The sequence below is a fragment of the Rhincodon typus genome, chromosome 24, assembly GCF_021869965.1.
Source record: "Rhincodon typus isolate 14 chromosome 24, sRhiTyp1.1, whole genome shotgun sequence".
Taxonomy (NCBI): Eukaryota; Metazoa; Chordata; class Chondrichthyes; order Orectolobiformes; family Rhincodontidae; genus Rhincodon; species Rhincodon typus.
This window is the reverse complement of record NC_063355.1, coordinates 46,446,586-46,461,735: the sequence shown is the minus strand read 5'-3', so window position 1 is coordinate 46,461,735 and position 15,150 is coordinate 46,446,586. Positions and strand designations below refer to the sequence as shown.

At 41.2% G+C, this 15,150-nt stretch overlaps 2 protein-coding genes across 2 annotated transcripts in view; one reads left to right on the top strand and one right to left on the bottom strand.

Moving 5' to 3' along the window:
- Positions 1 to 1,137, bottom strand: part of gtf2h3 (general transcription factor IIH, polypeptide 3) — a 75,123-nt gene extending 73,986 nt beyond the window's left edge. The window contains exon 1 of the mRNA XM_020535532.2: positions 1,056 to 1,137. Coding sequence (XP_020391121.1) covers positions 1,056 to 1,065 — 10 coding nt within the window. The 5' untranslated portion in view covers positions 1,066 to 1,137. The remainder of the gene's footprint in view (positions 1 to 1,055) is intronic.
- Positions 1,109 to 13,695, top strand: eif2b1 (eukaryotic translation initiation factor 2B, subunit 1 alpha). Its single transcript, XM_020535534.2, has 9 exons — positions 1,109 to 1,236; positions 2,763 to 2,864; positions 3,268 to 3,404; positions 6,426 to 6,542; positions 10,212 to 10,324; positions 10,946 to 11,014; positions 11,146 to 11,221; positions 12,534 to 12,659; positions 13,537 to 13,695. The coding sequence occupies exons 1-9, from the start codon at positions 1,224 to 1,226 to the stop codon at positions 13,690 to 13,692; spliced, it is 909 nt and encodes a 302-aa protein (XP_020391123.1). The 5' UTR covers positions 1,109 to 1,223; the 3' UTR covers positions 13,693 to 13,695.
- Positions 13,696 to 15,150: the final 1,455 nt, after the last annotated feature.

The window sequence follows — 15,150 nt, the reverse complement described above, 5'->3', positions numbered from 1 at the left end:
CTTCATCAGAAAATCATTTTCTGATGAAGGGTCTAGGCCCGAAACATCAGCCTTACTGCTCCTATGATGCTGCTTGGCCTGCTGTGTTCATCCAGCTCTGCACCTTGTTGTCTCGGATTCTCCAGCATCTGCAGTTCCTACCATCTCTGATTCATTAGCATGTGTCTGTTGCTTTTCTGGATTACTGGAAGTCTTTCAATAAAATAAAGTCTACAAGCTTCAATGCAATCAGTAAATACCAACTGCATTGGAAGAAAACACCAATGCATGATGGGAACTATGAAGCAGAAATAGGCCATTTGGCCCCTTTAGCTTGCTCCACCATTTGAATACATCCTGAGTAAGAAGGGGGAAGCTATGAAATAAAAGCTATTCTTACAGATTCAGGCCATTATAGAAGTTTTAACATCATGAGGGGAATGGGTAGAATGAATAGCCGACGTCTTTTCCTCAGGGTAGTGGAATTCAAAGCTATAGGCAATAGGTTTAAGGTGAGGGGGAAAAGATTTAAAAGGGACCTGAGGGGTAGCTTTTTCCTTCAGAGGGTGGTGCAAATATTGACCAAGCTGCCAGAGGAAGTGGTGGCACCTTACAATAACAACGTTGAAAAGGCACATGGATGGGTCTATGAATAGGGACGGTTCTGAAGGATATGGGCCAAATGCTGGCAAATGGGACTAGGTCAGATGGAGATGTCTGGTCTGTGTGGATAAGTTGGACCGAAGGGTCTGTATATGTGCTGCATGACTCTTTTACGGATTGCAAGAAATGTAAATATTATTTCCATTTAGAGTTTGGACTTGGTAAAGATAGTTAAAAGTCCATTGGGTGTTTTTTTCATCACAAAATCCATGTCTGTTGCAGACTTGGTGATAAAGACTGATCACCGGGAATGGTCAGTAACTCCATGGTCATTCTAACTTGTGATTATCAGAATAGGAGAAGGTGCATTCTGTCAGCCTCAATCACTTTTGTCTCTCCTCCTCCACTCCCTTCCATCCCTCCATCCCTCCATCCCTCCATCCCACTCCCACCCCGCTGACCCTCTCCCTCACCGTCCGCCATGTCTCCGCTCTCGGTCCGTTCCGGCGCATCAGTGAAACGTGTCCGGGTGGGTCCGGTCCTATTGCAGCTGGCCGGGTGTGCCGGGGGAAAGGAGATAGCGTGGCGCCCCCGGGACCCTGGGCCTGTTGACGGTTTGTCGGGAGCGCGCTGTTGTCAGGATGGACGAGGAAGGTAAATGTCAGGATTGCCCCCTAAAACCCGGGTATTGTGGCCGTACACTGTCTGGGAAATCACCGGGAACACACGGGCCGGACATTGAGATAGAGCTCGGCCCTCAGCATGGACTGACACTGGCTGGGCCCAGCATTTATTGCCCGTCCCTAATTGCCCCCTTGAGAAGGTGGTGGTGGTGGTGGTGGTGGTGGTGGTGGTGAGCTGCCATGTGCTGTAGGGTTGACCCACAAAGCCCTGAATGTGGAGCTGTTGCTGTTGAACTGCGGTGGGCAATGTCACAAGTCACTGTAACCTGGTGTCGTGTGACTTCTGACTTTACACAAAGCCCTTAGGGAGGGAATTGCAGGACTTTGACCCAGTGACAGTGAAGGAACGGCGATATATTTCTAAGTCAGGATGGTGAATGGCTTGGAAGGGAACTTGCATGGGCTGGTGTTCTTATGTATCTGCTGCCCTTTTCCTTCTGGGTTTGGAAGGATCTTTGGTAAATTTCTGGAAACATAAAAAATAGGAGCAGGAATAGGTCATTTGGACCTTCAAGACTGCTGCCTGATTTATTTTAATCGTGACTGATAATCCAAAATACCTTGTTTCTGCTTTCACCAATACCCTTTCATCCTTTTAGCCACAAGTGCTATATCCAACTCCTCCTAGAAATCGTACAATTTTGACATTGTCTGCTTTCTGTGGTAGGGAATTCCAGAGGTTTATCACTCTCTGGGTGAAAAAAAAGTCCCCATCTCATTCTTAAATGGTCTACTCTGTAACCTTAGATGGTGACTCCTGGTTTTGGATTCTTCACTTCACACCACCCCCTGCCCCCCCAAGTCAGTTATTAATATTTTTCCTGTATCTACCCTGTCTAGTTATGTTAGAATTTTGTAGGTTTCTATAAAATCTCTTCTCATTTTTCTGAACTCCAGTGACTATAATCCTACCAAATTCAACCTCTTTGACAAATGGCAGTTGATGCTAGATCAGTTGTTAATTTTAAATCTGAGGCAGATATACTTTGGTTAAGCAAAGTATTAAGGGATATCGGCCAAAGGCAGGTGTATGGAGTTAGGCCACAGATCAGCCATGATCTCAGTGAGCGGTGAAACAGGCTCAAAGGGTTGAATGGAACAAAAACAAAGTTGCTAGAAAAACTCAGCAGGTCTGGCAGCATCTGTGAATGAGAAAACTGAGCTCTGAGGAAGGGTCACCAGACCCGAAAAGTTAACTCTGTTTTCTCCTTCACAGATACTGCCAGACCTGCTGAGTTTTTCCAGCAACTTTGTTTTTGTTCCTGATTTACAGCATCCGCAGTTCTTTTGGTTTTCAAAGGGTTGAATGGCCTACTCCTGATTTTTTCTCCCCTACATTCTTATGTTTGGGACATAATATACATTTTATTGTACTAAAGTAAATGCAAGTTGTTGATTGAAAATGTGTTCTAGTAGATAAAATAATAGTGTGCATAGGTAACATAAAAGTGTGGGTAAATTAATTGTATTTAAAAAGTGCTACTTGGCCTGTTACAGAGCTTGTGGACTATTTCAAAACCCAGATGAAACAGAATGAGGATGTTGCTTCAGCTGTTGCAGCCATTCGCACCTTGTTGGAGTTTTTGAAGAGAGACAAAGGTAACTGAGATAAGAATTATGACAATGCTGTTTAAACAGCTTTCATATGTACAGATTCTGTTGAAGCTGTGCAATCTTACAATGGTAAATTTATATAATGGATCTCAAATCACACAGAGTTAAGTGCAGAAAAAGACTTGTAGGAGTATTATCAGATTTTTAACTGAATTGATGTTCCAATTTATATTTCTGTGGGTTACATAGAAGAACTGAAAATTCTAGGAAGGGTATTTTCCTTTTGTGCTCTGGGTTATGTGTCCAGCCATGTAACTGTTACTTTGCTGTAATGAGGTTCACACAATCCCTTGGAAATCTGGTAGAAACACATGTTGATGTCTAAACTGATAGCATTGTTTTCCACTCAATGAGCTGCAAGCTGTCAATTTTGTTTTTCTGGAATTAGGTGAAACCATTCAGGGGCTGAGAGAGAATCTGAAGGCAGCAATAAAAACCCTGACCAGTGTAGATTCTTCAGTGGCAGTGTCTTCAGGTGGTGAACTTTTCCTCCGTTTTATCAGTCTCACATCCTTGGAACACCCGGTATGTACTGGGTGTGTGGAACCCATGTTATATATTTTTAAAATTAGTTCTGGAATTCAATCTCTTCACCTCTGTTGTATCTGCCACAATAATGCATGGCTCCAACTTACCTACTTGTTCATGATTTTGGTCACCTGTCCTATATCTCCTCATGTGACTCGGTGTCAAGCATTGGTCCTGTGAAAAGGCTAAGAATGTTTTATCTGCTAAGATGCTTTATAAAATTTAGCTTATTTTAGTAAGTCTAAGTATAAAGGTAAAGTTGCCATAGTCCTAATGGACCATGGAAAGAGATTACTTGTGGTAGTTTAATCTTCGAGTCACTACGCCTCAGGCAAGGGGAGAGATTGAGAAGGAGAGTCCTTCATGGTAACCTCAGGAATTGAACCCACACTGTTAGCTAACTGTACTCTAGCTGACTATGTAGAGTATGCGTTCTGTAAACTGTAGCCGAGTGATCCCAGGCCACACAACATGGAGCTGATTTTCTTCTTCTTTTTTGCTTTCATGATTGTGATTAGAAAGAGCTGTTAAATCAGAAGTCTAAGATTGGAAATCTACAGGAATTAGTAGAGAAGGGGAATTTAAACTTCAGACATTTTCTTGTGGAGTTAAGTAGTTTGAATACTTGGAAAACTTTTCCTGTCTGTGTTCTGACTACATTTGGTGGACTGCAGGTTTTTCTCTTATAAAATAAAGGATGGTGAATACTGGAGCTCTGAAGCAAAATCAGAAATTGCTGGCGAAACTCAGCATCTGTGGGAAGAAGGCAGAGTTAACATTTTGAGTTTGGTCACTCTTCATCAGAACTATTAGCAACTAAGAATGAGTGGTATTTATGTTGAAGGCAAAGTTGAGGGTGGGGTGGAAGGGGAGTGAAGAGCAGGTAGGTGGAGACAGTCCAGAGAGAGAGATGAAAGGGGTGTGTAAACAAGTAGACAGTACAGTGGCTCCCTGGTTAGCACTGCTACCTCACAGTGCAAGAGACCCAGGTTTGATTTCATCCTCGGGTGACTGTCTTTATGGAAGGTGTGGAAGGCTGTAAAGTTATTGAACTCAATGTTGAGTCCTAGAGGCTGCAGGGTCCCCAAGCAGAAAATGAGTTGTTTTTCTTCCAGCAGAATCTGAGGCTCACTGGAACACTGCAGCAGGACTGTGACGAAAATGTGTTGTGTTGAAGTGGCAGGCACCTGGAAGCTTGGAGTGATTTTTGTGGACAGAACGCAGGTGTTCCACAAAGCAGTCATGCAGTCTGTGTTTCTTTTCCCCAGATGAGATGAGGTTGGTGACAGTCGTGGACACAATGGCCTAATGCTCGATGGTGGGGTCATGGTCCAGGGGAAGTAGGTGCTCAGCCTCTGCAATGTAGAGGTCAGTACCCCAGACAACAACAGCACAACCTTTATCAGCAGGCTTAATGACAAAGTCAGGATTGTATTTGAGAGCACGGAGTGCAGTCAGTTCAGAGGGAGATTAATTCAAATGGGTAAGGTGGCTGATGTTGTGTCGTCAGTTCTTAATGAACAAATCAAGTGCAGGTAAAAGGTTGGAGGGAGGGGTCTAGATGGAGGGTGAGTGTTAGAAGTGGGTGAAGGGATCTGTGAACTGAGGAGAGGACTCCTCTTCAAAGAAATGTACACAAGTGAAGGCGACAGAAGTTCAATGTCAGATCTACCCCAAGATTCATTGAGGTGGGGGCATGAAGTGATAAAACTAAGACCTTTGCTGAGTACAGAAGGTTCAGCATCAGAGAGTAGAAAGTCAGAAGGGATAATAAATAAAAACCGAAAGAACTGCGGATGCTGTAAATCAGGAAAAAAAACAAAGTTGCTGGAAAAGCTCAGCAGGTCTGGCAGCATCTGTGAAAGAAAAAAACAGAGTTAACGTTTCGGGTCCGGTGACCCTTCCTGTGTTCTGAGATCCCTCAGAATACCTGACAAGTGGTGGGGTCAGGAGAAAAGTTGGAATTGGAGGGAAGGAGGGAGGTTCCAGAGGGGTGTGGGTACCTCTGAGTTGTTCCAGCTTGCATTCCTTAATGTCTGAAAGGAAGAGAAAAATTTCTTGTTAGAATGTCAAACAAGCTGGGGAATGAAGTGGAACTGGACAATAGGACATTCTGAGACAGCGTGAGGTGGTGCTGATGGAGAGGGGATTTGGGAGTGTGCATATGGTGATGCATAGTACTGATTGTCGGTCACAGGATGTGGCAGGAACAGCTAACCCTTATTTTAGTCTTGGTAAATGTGTAGTGTTACGTACTCTCAGCTACTCCCTCAACGTTACATTAAAAAAAACTCCAATGTTTGCCTGTAGCTGGTTCTTTGTGTCTTTAATTGTTCCCCTGATTTGAGCTCTTTTGATTGTGGTCATCAGTGGGTAGTGTTACTGATGTCTTATTACTGGGTGTAGAATTTCTAATAGTGAGCAGTGTCTCTCCAGCCATGGATCCACAGAAACAGAGTTTAATGAACTGTAGCTGGGCAAGAGTTACAAAACTCCACCTCAGCTAAGTTCTGAGAACTCTTTGTAACTTATAAAATAGTATTTGTTATAAGTGTGTTTCGGCTTCTACAGATATCTGTTCTTGCGCCTTCCAATCAGTGTAAAATCTTGTCTTTTACACATCCCGTCAATTTATCTTCATTATAAATCCCCAATCCACATTTGTGATTAAAAATGTGACAGTGTAATTCCAGTTCTCCTGGACTGGAGATATGGCAGTGCCACTTTAGGAGCAGAGGATGCCATTGCAACATGAGAAGTTTACACTATAGATGCAGACATAGAAATTTAGAATGAAAACATAAAAATAAGGACAGAATGCATAACCTTTAAATGAGGCTGAATTAAATCTCATTCTCTGGTCTCATTCCTGACTCCATTCCCACTTCAGGTAAAGATACATAGAATTCTAATGTGTACAATGCTTCAAGATTAATATTGAATATTTTTGAGGTTTCCAGTTTTTCTTCTATTATTCAGTATGCTGGAGTTCGAACTGATATCATTTTGTTATTGCAGGATTTTTCAAAATGCAAAAAGACAATGATAGACAGAGGTGAGCTTTACTTGGAGAAGATATCTGTCTCGAGGAATAAGATTGCAAATCTGTGTCACGTATTTATAAAAGATGGAGCTGTAAGTACTGAATCAGCCTGATGATTCCCTGCAATACAGATCGTCAGACTTATATCGTGAAATGAAAGTTGCATCACAGGTAGACAGAGTAGTAAAGAAGGCGTTTGGCATGCTTGCTTTCATTGCTCAGACCATTGAGTATAGGAATTGGGATGTCGTGTTGCAGTTGTACAGGACGTTGGTGAGGCCACTTCTGGAGTACTGTGTCCAGTTCCGGTTGCCCTGCTATAGGAAGGATTTTATTAAATTGGAGAGGGTGCAGAAAAGATGTAACAGGATATTACTGGGACTGGAGGATTTCATTATATGGAGAGGCTCGATAAGCTGGAACTTTTTTCACCGGAGTGTCGGAGGTTGAGGGGTTGACAATATAGAGGTTTATAAAATCATGAGGGGCATTGATAAGGTGAATAGAAAGAGTCTTTTCCCTGGGGTTGGGGAGTTCAAAACTAGGGGGTATAATTTAAGGTAAGAGGGGAAAGATTTAAAAGGGATGTGAGGGGTAATTTTTTCACACAGGGTGGTTCGTACGTGGAATGAACTGCCAGAGGAAGTGGACTTTAGAGGGATGTGGGCCAAACACAGGCAGGTGGGACTAGTTTAGTTTGGGAAATTTGGTTGGTATGAACAAATTGGATCGAAAGGTCTGTTTCCATGCTGTATGACTGTACCTCGAGCCCTCCCAGCTCATCCAGTTTGACCTGCCTTACTTGAGCTCTGTACAGTCACGTCAGCACAAAAAAAGCCCATTTGTCCTCTCGTGTTCATGGTGACTCCCAGTGAAGCAACAGAGTCAGTTCAGTTCTATCCTGCTGTATCCCTGTAATCCTGTAAGATTATGTCCCTCGAGTTTCCATTTCAAATCATTGATCGTCACTGCTTCCACCATTCACACAAGCAGAGAGTTCTAGGTTGTTCACGTTTGCTGCAAAAAAATTCTCCCTTACATCTGTCCTTGCACCTCATGCCCTAAATCTGTGTCCACTAGTCCTTGTAACATTTAGTAATAGGAATTTCTTTTCTGTCTGCCTTATCTAAACCTGTATGCATTTTCTTGTACGCTTCTATCAAATCTTCCTTCAATCTTTGCTTTGTTATAATCCCAGCAGATATTATACCAGACAAGTCAGATCTCGGACAACAACCTGCCTTCATAAATTTTAACTTTATTTTGGTTTTAACTAAGTAGGTCTCTTGCCAAAACGTAAGCACACGATCTTCAAGACTTCCATGTATAATACTCACACCGGAGTCCCTGTATCTAACACCTCAGTGGGTTTAAGTCACTTGGAATTTGAATTGTTAAACTGAACTGATGGCTTCAATCCTGGAGCTATCATACACTTGAATTTTGCTGCATGTAGCTTACACAACCAATTCTGGGTCTTTCATTGGTCTGAAATTAGCACTAACTTCATTCTAAGGACTATCTATATCCTTGTTTTTGCAGGTGCACTGCTCTAAACAGCCACCCTGTTCCAAAGTCTTCACAGGAGTGAAATCACTACAGAGTGAAATTAAATGTCTGTCCATTATGGGCATTTCCCTTGAGCTTAAAAGAAACCCCAGATTACAGAACGCTATAACAAATTTTTGAGGCCCCGTTATTTACCATGCTGGCTCACAAACGTTTTAAAATAAACAAAAGTCTATTAGGGCACAAAACTCATTCAGTCTATAGCCAGGCTTCATTTAAAAAGAAATCACAATGGTTACAGAAATACTGACAAGTTAACTCCTAACTTCAGACACACAGAAAAATCCTCTGGGTATTAACTCAAAACCCAAACCTAAACTCACTACAAATATCAAATATTATGCATATAAATCCCACAATTTACATCAAAGCTCCTAGGAGAACAACCTTAGTTTTTTTCCAATCTAACATTATAGCTAAAATCTCTCCTGCCTGGAAACATTCTGGTAAATGTCCTCCATACTTTCTCAAGAACCTTTAAATCTTTCATTGGCTTGTGCTGACAGAAATGGGCACAGCACTCTAGTTGAATCATCATAGAATCTCTACAGTGTGGAAACAGACCCTTAGGCCCAACAGGTCCACACCGAGTTGTGATCTGACTAGAACCTCATCAAGGTTCAATCGGACTTCCCTGCTTTTGTACTCAACAGCTTTACTTATTTATGAAGCCCAAATCTTCTACAGTTTTCTCACTACTCACTCTTCTTCGAAGATATATGCACGTGGACTACATACCCCACCTCCACCCCAAATGTCCCTGCACTCGTTAGATCTGTGCCGTTAGGTTTATATTGCTACTCCCTATGCCTGTGCCAAAACGCTCTACCTTACACTTTCTGAATTCAATTTAATCTGCTGTTTATCTGACTATTTTGAACAACACCTACCTATCCAAAAAGCACTCATCCCAGCACTGACCCTTGGGGAACACCACTGTCTACCATCCTCCATTTATCATGATTCATTATTTTCTCCTTTCTTATTTCTTATTGTCTCTTTGCAAGTCTTATTTTCTTTTCCCCTTCTCAACTTAGTGTATTTGGCCTGGTTCTCACTTGAAGAATTCACTTGACATGCATCATGTACTGTCTTTTGACTTTTAAAAGGGAATTTATCATTTTCAGTATCATTCTGATGGTCCAAGTAGCCCTGGCTGCGCTTCTCCTACCTTTCAATCTTGTTGGACTGTGCCAAGCCTTCACCTGGAACATCTCTTCCTTTAAGATCGCCCATTGTTCTGTTACAAATTTTCCTGTCAATCTTTGGCTAGATCCCTTCTCATCCCATTGAATTTAGCCATGTTCCAGAAGTTCAACTTTAAATCGTTTGTTGCTATTCTGCCTGAAACTTATAATATGATGATCACTGTTACCTCAATGTTCCCTCAGACACTTGGCCTATCACATTCTTCAGTCCCACCTGACTCAGCAATACCTCCTTGTTACTTATCAATATGAAATGGTACTGGATGATATTACCAAAGCAGTTGCTATAGACGTCTTTGTATTGATTTGAATTTGTTCAGTTGTCCTGCCCTTTCTTTCCAAATGGATAGTTAGATAGTACAGAAAAAGGCAATTCATTGATGGGACAGATTAATATCAAAGTATTTGATTTGATAGATTCTATTAACTTCTCAACAACTAGCATTAGACTGACATCCCTCAGTTTCTTATTTCTTTATGTCTTCGGAATTAATAGAGCAGCAGTTTTCTGACCCATGTGATCAATCCCCAATTCTGAAGCATTTCTTGAAATTACAGCTGGGCTTTTTTCACCTTTTAACATTCTGCATTGGAAAATATCAGTTCCTGCAGATTCGCCTACTTTAAGTCTCACTATTTTCTTTGCTACTTTTTAAAATAAAATTGTATGAAATCCAGTAGGTTCCTCCTTTTGATTTAGGTTAACCTTCATGGTCTCTTCGGTATGTTTATCCTCTTTCTCTACCATGGAAACTGAAACAGAATATGGAGGTGGCAGGCTGAATATCATGTTGTTTTGGAGATGTCCTAAGATGTTTGCCCCTTTATGAAGTAATCCTTTACTCCATTTGTTACTTTTCATTAAAGGACAGATTTAAATCAGGAACAATTTGACAATTAGAGCTTAGAATTTAGTACATTGTGTATACGAGTATGCTCTGCACTTCAATCCATATTTTATTACAAATTTCATTTCTTTAACAGAAAATTTTAACTCATTCTTCCTCACGGGTTGTACTACGAGTGTTGGAGAGAGCAGCTGAAGCCAAGAAACGCTTCAGTGTTTATGTTACAGAATCACAACCCGATTCAGCAGGGTAAGTAAAACATGTGGACTGTATGCTTCTTACACTTGTCACTCAAACTCCTGTGCAGTATCTGCTCCAAAAATACAATACTCTTATTGTACAATTCTATCTGTGCTATACAACTGACTATCGTCTCTGCTCAGTTAATGCCATGACAAAAGTGTTAACGGGGACAGTGTTAGCTTCATATAGTACCCATTTGAAGATTTCTACATTTTACTCAGCAAAGATATTGACCACTATCAACAGCTCTGCGCCAAGCCCCTTCTGTTTGCCAATACTCGGAGTGTTACACTAAATTGCATTCTAACCCCGCTGCACTTGATTGTGATGCCTGTGTCTGCCGTGTCCGGGAGATAAATTAATCTGTTATTAAAAATCCTCAGGGTCTGCCACTTCTTGCTCATTTGTCATGAACTTTATTCTAATGTCAAGTTTACTATTGATTTTTTCTACATCAACAATTATAAGCCTTGGTCACTACTGGGTTCTGTAGAATTTGTTATTAAGCCCTTGCCAGCACGCTGACCATTTTGTACATTAAAAGTTTCCCCTTCAGCAGCTTTGTGGAGTTTTGTATAAAGTGTTTTGGGTTGTTGCAATCAATCACCTTTGCTATTTGCCTTACAGACTGAAAAGCGCAGAAAAGCTGCGGGAGCTGAACATTCCTGTAACAGTGATCTTGGATGCTTCAGTGGGGTATGTTGTAGAATATTGTTATGGCTGGACAAATGAAAGTCTTGTTTGTAACAGGTGTGTTAAACTTGTTAGACAACTGATGGGATGATTAGTGATAATGTGGGAGCATTCACAGATTTTTCTCTTTGCAGGTACATTATGGAGAAAGTGGATCTTCTACTGGTTGGTGCTGAAGGAGTGGTGGAAAGTGGAGGAATCATTAACAAGGTAACAGGTTGTTCCTGTCCATTCAATAGGTTACAGAAATCTAATCAATAACAGAGTAACAAATCATCGGAATAGGAGGTAGTTCAGTCCCTTGAGCCTGTAACACCAGTTAGATCAGGTCTGCTCTGTAGTTTAACTCCATTTACCTGCCTTGGTTCAATAAATTTTATCTTCACCCAATAAAAGCACTTGATCTCAGTTTTTGAATTTTCAATTTAATAATCTCCCTCATCCGCTGACCTGTTTCATAGAGTTAGACAGCACAGAAAGAGACCCCTTTGGTCCAACTCATCTGCACACACCCCACATCCTAATCTGACCTAGTCTCATTTGCCAGCATTTGGCCTATATCCTTCTAAACCCTTTTTGTATACCCATCCAGATGCCTTTTGAATGTTCCAATATAACCCACCTCCACTTCCTCTGGCAGCTCATTCCATACATGCACCACCCTCTGTGTTAAAAGATTACTCTTCAGGTACCTTTAAAATTTTTCCCCTCTCACCTTAAACCTATGCCGTTTAGATTTGGACACCCCCACCCCAGGAAAAAGATCTTGGCTATTCACCCTATCTATGCCCCTCATAATTTTATAAACCTCTATAATGTCACCTCAGCCCCTGACACTCCAGGGAAAGTAGCCCCAGCGTATTCAGTCTCCCCCTGTAGCTCAAACCCTCCAACCCCGGCAACATTCCTGTAAATCTTATCAGGTCTGGCAGCATCTGTGAAGAAGAAAACAGAGTTAACGTTTCGGGTCTGGTGACCCTTCCTCAGAACTGAGTTAACTCTGTTTTCTCCATCACAGATGCTGCCAGACCAGCTGGGCTTTTTCCAGCAACTTTGTTTTTGTTCCTGATTTGCAGCATCTGCAGTTCTTTTGGTTTTTATTCCTGTAAATCTTTTCTGCACCTCAAGTTTAACCTCTAACCACAACAACTATTTATGGAAGATAATTTGTGAAATCCACTCCCAGTATACGAAGTGCCTTCTGACATCTTTCTGAACGGCCTTGCCTGAATTTTAAGCATATCCAACGTTTAGATGTGAATCTGCTATTTGAAATCAATTGCAATTGGGTCATTGTAAGTTCCGTTATGAAGTGTTTGCTGCTGTAATATTGCTTGAAAACAGAACGTTTCTGAAAATGACAAGCTTCAAAATATCAAATTAAATGTTTAAAATCCTGCTGGTCACTGCTTTCAGGTGCAAAAGTTTGTGTATTTGCAGAGTAAAGTTGTCACAGGTTTAATTCCTGCTTTATGATTCTCTTCATTGCCATCGAATAAATAGCATTTATTTTTTCTTTCAGATTGGAACTTACCAAATGGCTGTGTGTGCAAAATCACACAATAAACCTTTCTACGTAGTGGCAGAGAGTTTCAAATTTGTCCGCCTTTATCCCCTTAATCAGCAAGATGTTCCTGATCGATTTAAGGTGAGAAAACTAAACACAGTATTTGTGTAAATTGAAGTTTCCTTTGCTTTCAATGAGTGTAAATCTTAAGAAGACTACATTATAGTTAGTCATCAACCTACAAGTCTGACAAATAGTGGCAGATTCATTGCATTAAAATTGTGCATTCCCAAAACAAACAAGTTTTGTCAAAAAAAACTTTGTTGTGGTTATCTTCTGAGCATAAGAGTTTGGATAAAGGATAAATATTTCACACGTAGGAAAATACAGGGCAGTGAGGAGTAGGATTTATCCATTGAGATCTACAGCACAGAAAAAGGCCCTTTGGCCTGTTGCGTCTGCACTGGTCAAAAATAACCATCTAACTATTCTAGTCCCATTTTCTAGTGTTTGGCCCATAGCTTTGAGTGGCTTGGCATTGCATGTGTATATCAAAATACTTACTAAACATTATGAAGGCTTCTGCCTCCACTAACCTTACAGGCAATAAGTTCCAGATTCCCACCATGCTCTGGGTAATGAAAGATTTTCCTTGCATCTCTTCAAACCTTCTACCCATTAGTCATTGATTCCCTCATCAAAAGAAAATGTTCCTTCCTGTCTACACTATTTATGCCCTCATAATTTTATACAATTCAGTCATGTCCTCCCACAGTCTTCTCTGCTCCATGGGAAACAACTCTTTCCCTTGTTAGTCTTTTACCCTTAATGTACGTATAAAATAACTTGGGATTTTCCTTTTTTAACCTGCCATTATCCTTTTATTTCCCCGTTTTTACACTCCTAATTTCCTTAAGTTCCCTCTTGCACATTTTATATTCCTCATATTCCTTTAAATTGTGCAAGCAAAGAGCTGAGTGACTACAAAATATTAATATCTTGTTTTTATTTCAAACAGTACAAAGCGGACACATTGAAATCCGTGAAGAATCTTGCAGCTGAGCATCCCACAGTGGATTACACTCCCCCATCGTTCATTACACTTTTGTTCACAGATCTTGGGGTTCTCACTCCATCTGCTGTTAGTGATGAACTAATTAAATTATATTTGTAATAATCACGACTGGACTTTTTAAACTGCACAGTGACTAACCACAAGCAAGGTGACAGGTAAAACTATTTGGACAAATTGGCACAAATCTTTTAAAAATGTTTTAGCGATCAATTAGTATTTCTTACTAAATTATTTTCATGAAGTGCGAAAAATAGAGGAAATTGTTTTGAAATGGCTGGAGCAGAAAAAACAATGAGAATCAGGAAAAGACCTTTGATCCAGCCTCTGCCACAATTTGGAGCATTGTTGTGTAGATTTCCTCACCCACTGCAGGAATCTTCTGGAAAGGTGAAAGTCCAGGCCAATTCAAGGGAAAGTTTTAAAGTTCACTACCTGCAACCATATTTACAAAGTAAGTCACAACAGAACTAACAATGATCCAGTTGCAATTGAAGGCAGCCTGGCTCAACAGCATTACTGACTCAAAATCAGGAGGTTCGAATGTTGCTCTGGACAGTCTGGATGAGCACGGACTGGAGTTCCAGCTTCGAATTCCAGTTGAAACCCTGTGGATACACGTGTCCGTTGACTGTTGGAGTCCTCTACTATCAAAGGTTTGAGAGCCCATAAGTATAGGGCAGAAAGTTTTGATCAAAAGAACAAAAACAGAGATGAATACTTTTTTCTCATTGAAGTGCTAGGTGAGATTAACATTAGCAAGACCAGCATTATTTATAAATTTAATTACTGCTGGTCCACGTGTTCAAGCTTCTGTATCTTCTGCCTGACGCAAGAGGTTGTAGGAGAGCCTTACTGGGGTGCGATGGGTCTTTGCTGGCAGCTTTTCTGTGGCAATGAGCTGTGTAAATGGAGTCCGTGGATGGAAGATTGACTTCCATGATGGTCTAGGCTGTGCAGACAACTTTCTGTAATTTATTAAGATCATGGGCAGAGCAGTTGCTGTACCAGGCCGCCATGCACCCAGACAGTAGGCTTTCAATGGTGTGTCTGTAGAAGTTGGTGAGGGTCCCTATGGACATGCCAAATTTCCTGAGCCGCTTGAGGAAGAAGAGGCATTGTGCTTTATTGAATGTTGCTTCAACGTGGGAAGTTTAAGACAGGTTCTCGGTTATCCTCACTCCCAGGAACTTGACACTGTCAACCTCCGCTCCATTGATATAGATGGGGATGTGTTGTCCTCCTTTCTTTCTGAAGTCAACGATCAGTTCTTTTGTTTTGCTGACATTGAGAGGTTATTCTCGTTGTACCACATCACCAAGTCCTCTATATCCCCTCTGTATTTTGACTCGTCGTTGTTAGATATCCATCCTACTATGGTGGTGGCATCAGTGAACTTGTAGATGGCATTTGTTTGAAATTTGGCAACAGTCATGGGTGTACAGGGAGAAAGTAGGGGGTTGAGGACGCATCCTTTGGGGCCTCCACTGTTAAGCTTCTCAAACCCATTCTCCTGCAACCTTTGATCCCCTTCATAAATAACCTATGTATGTCTGTCTT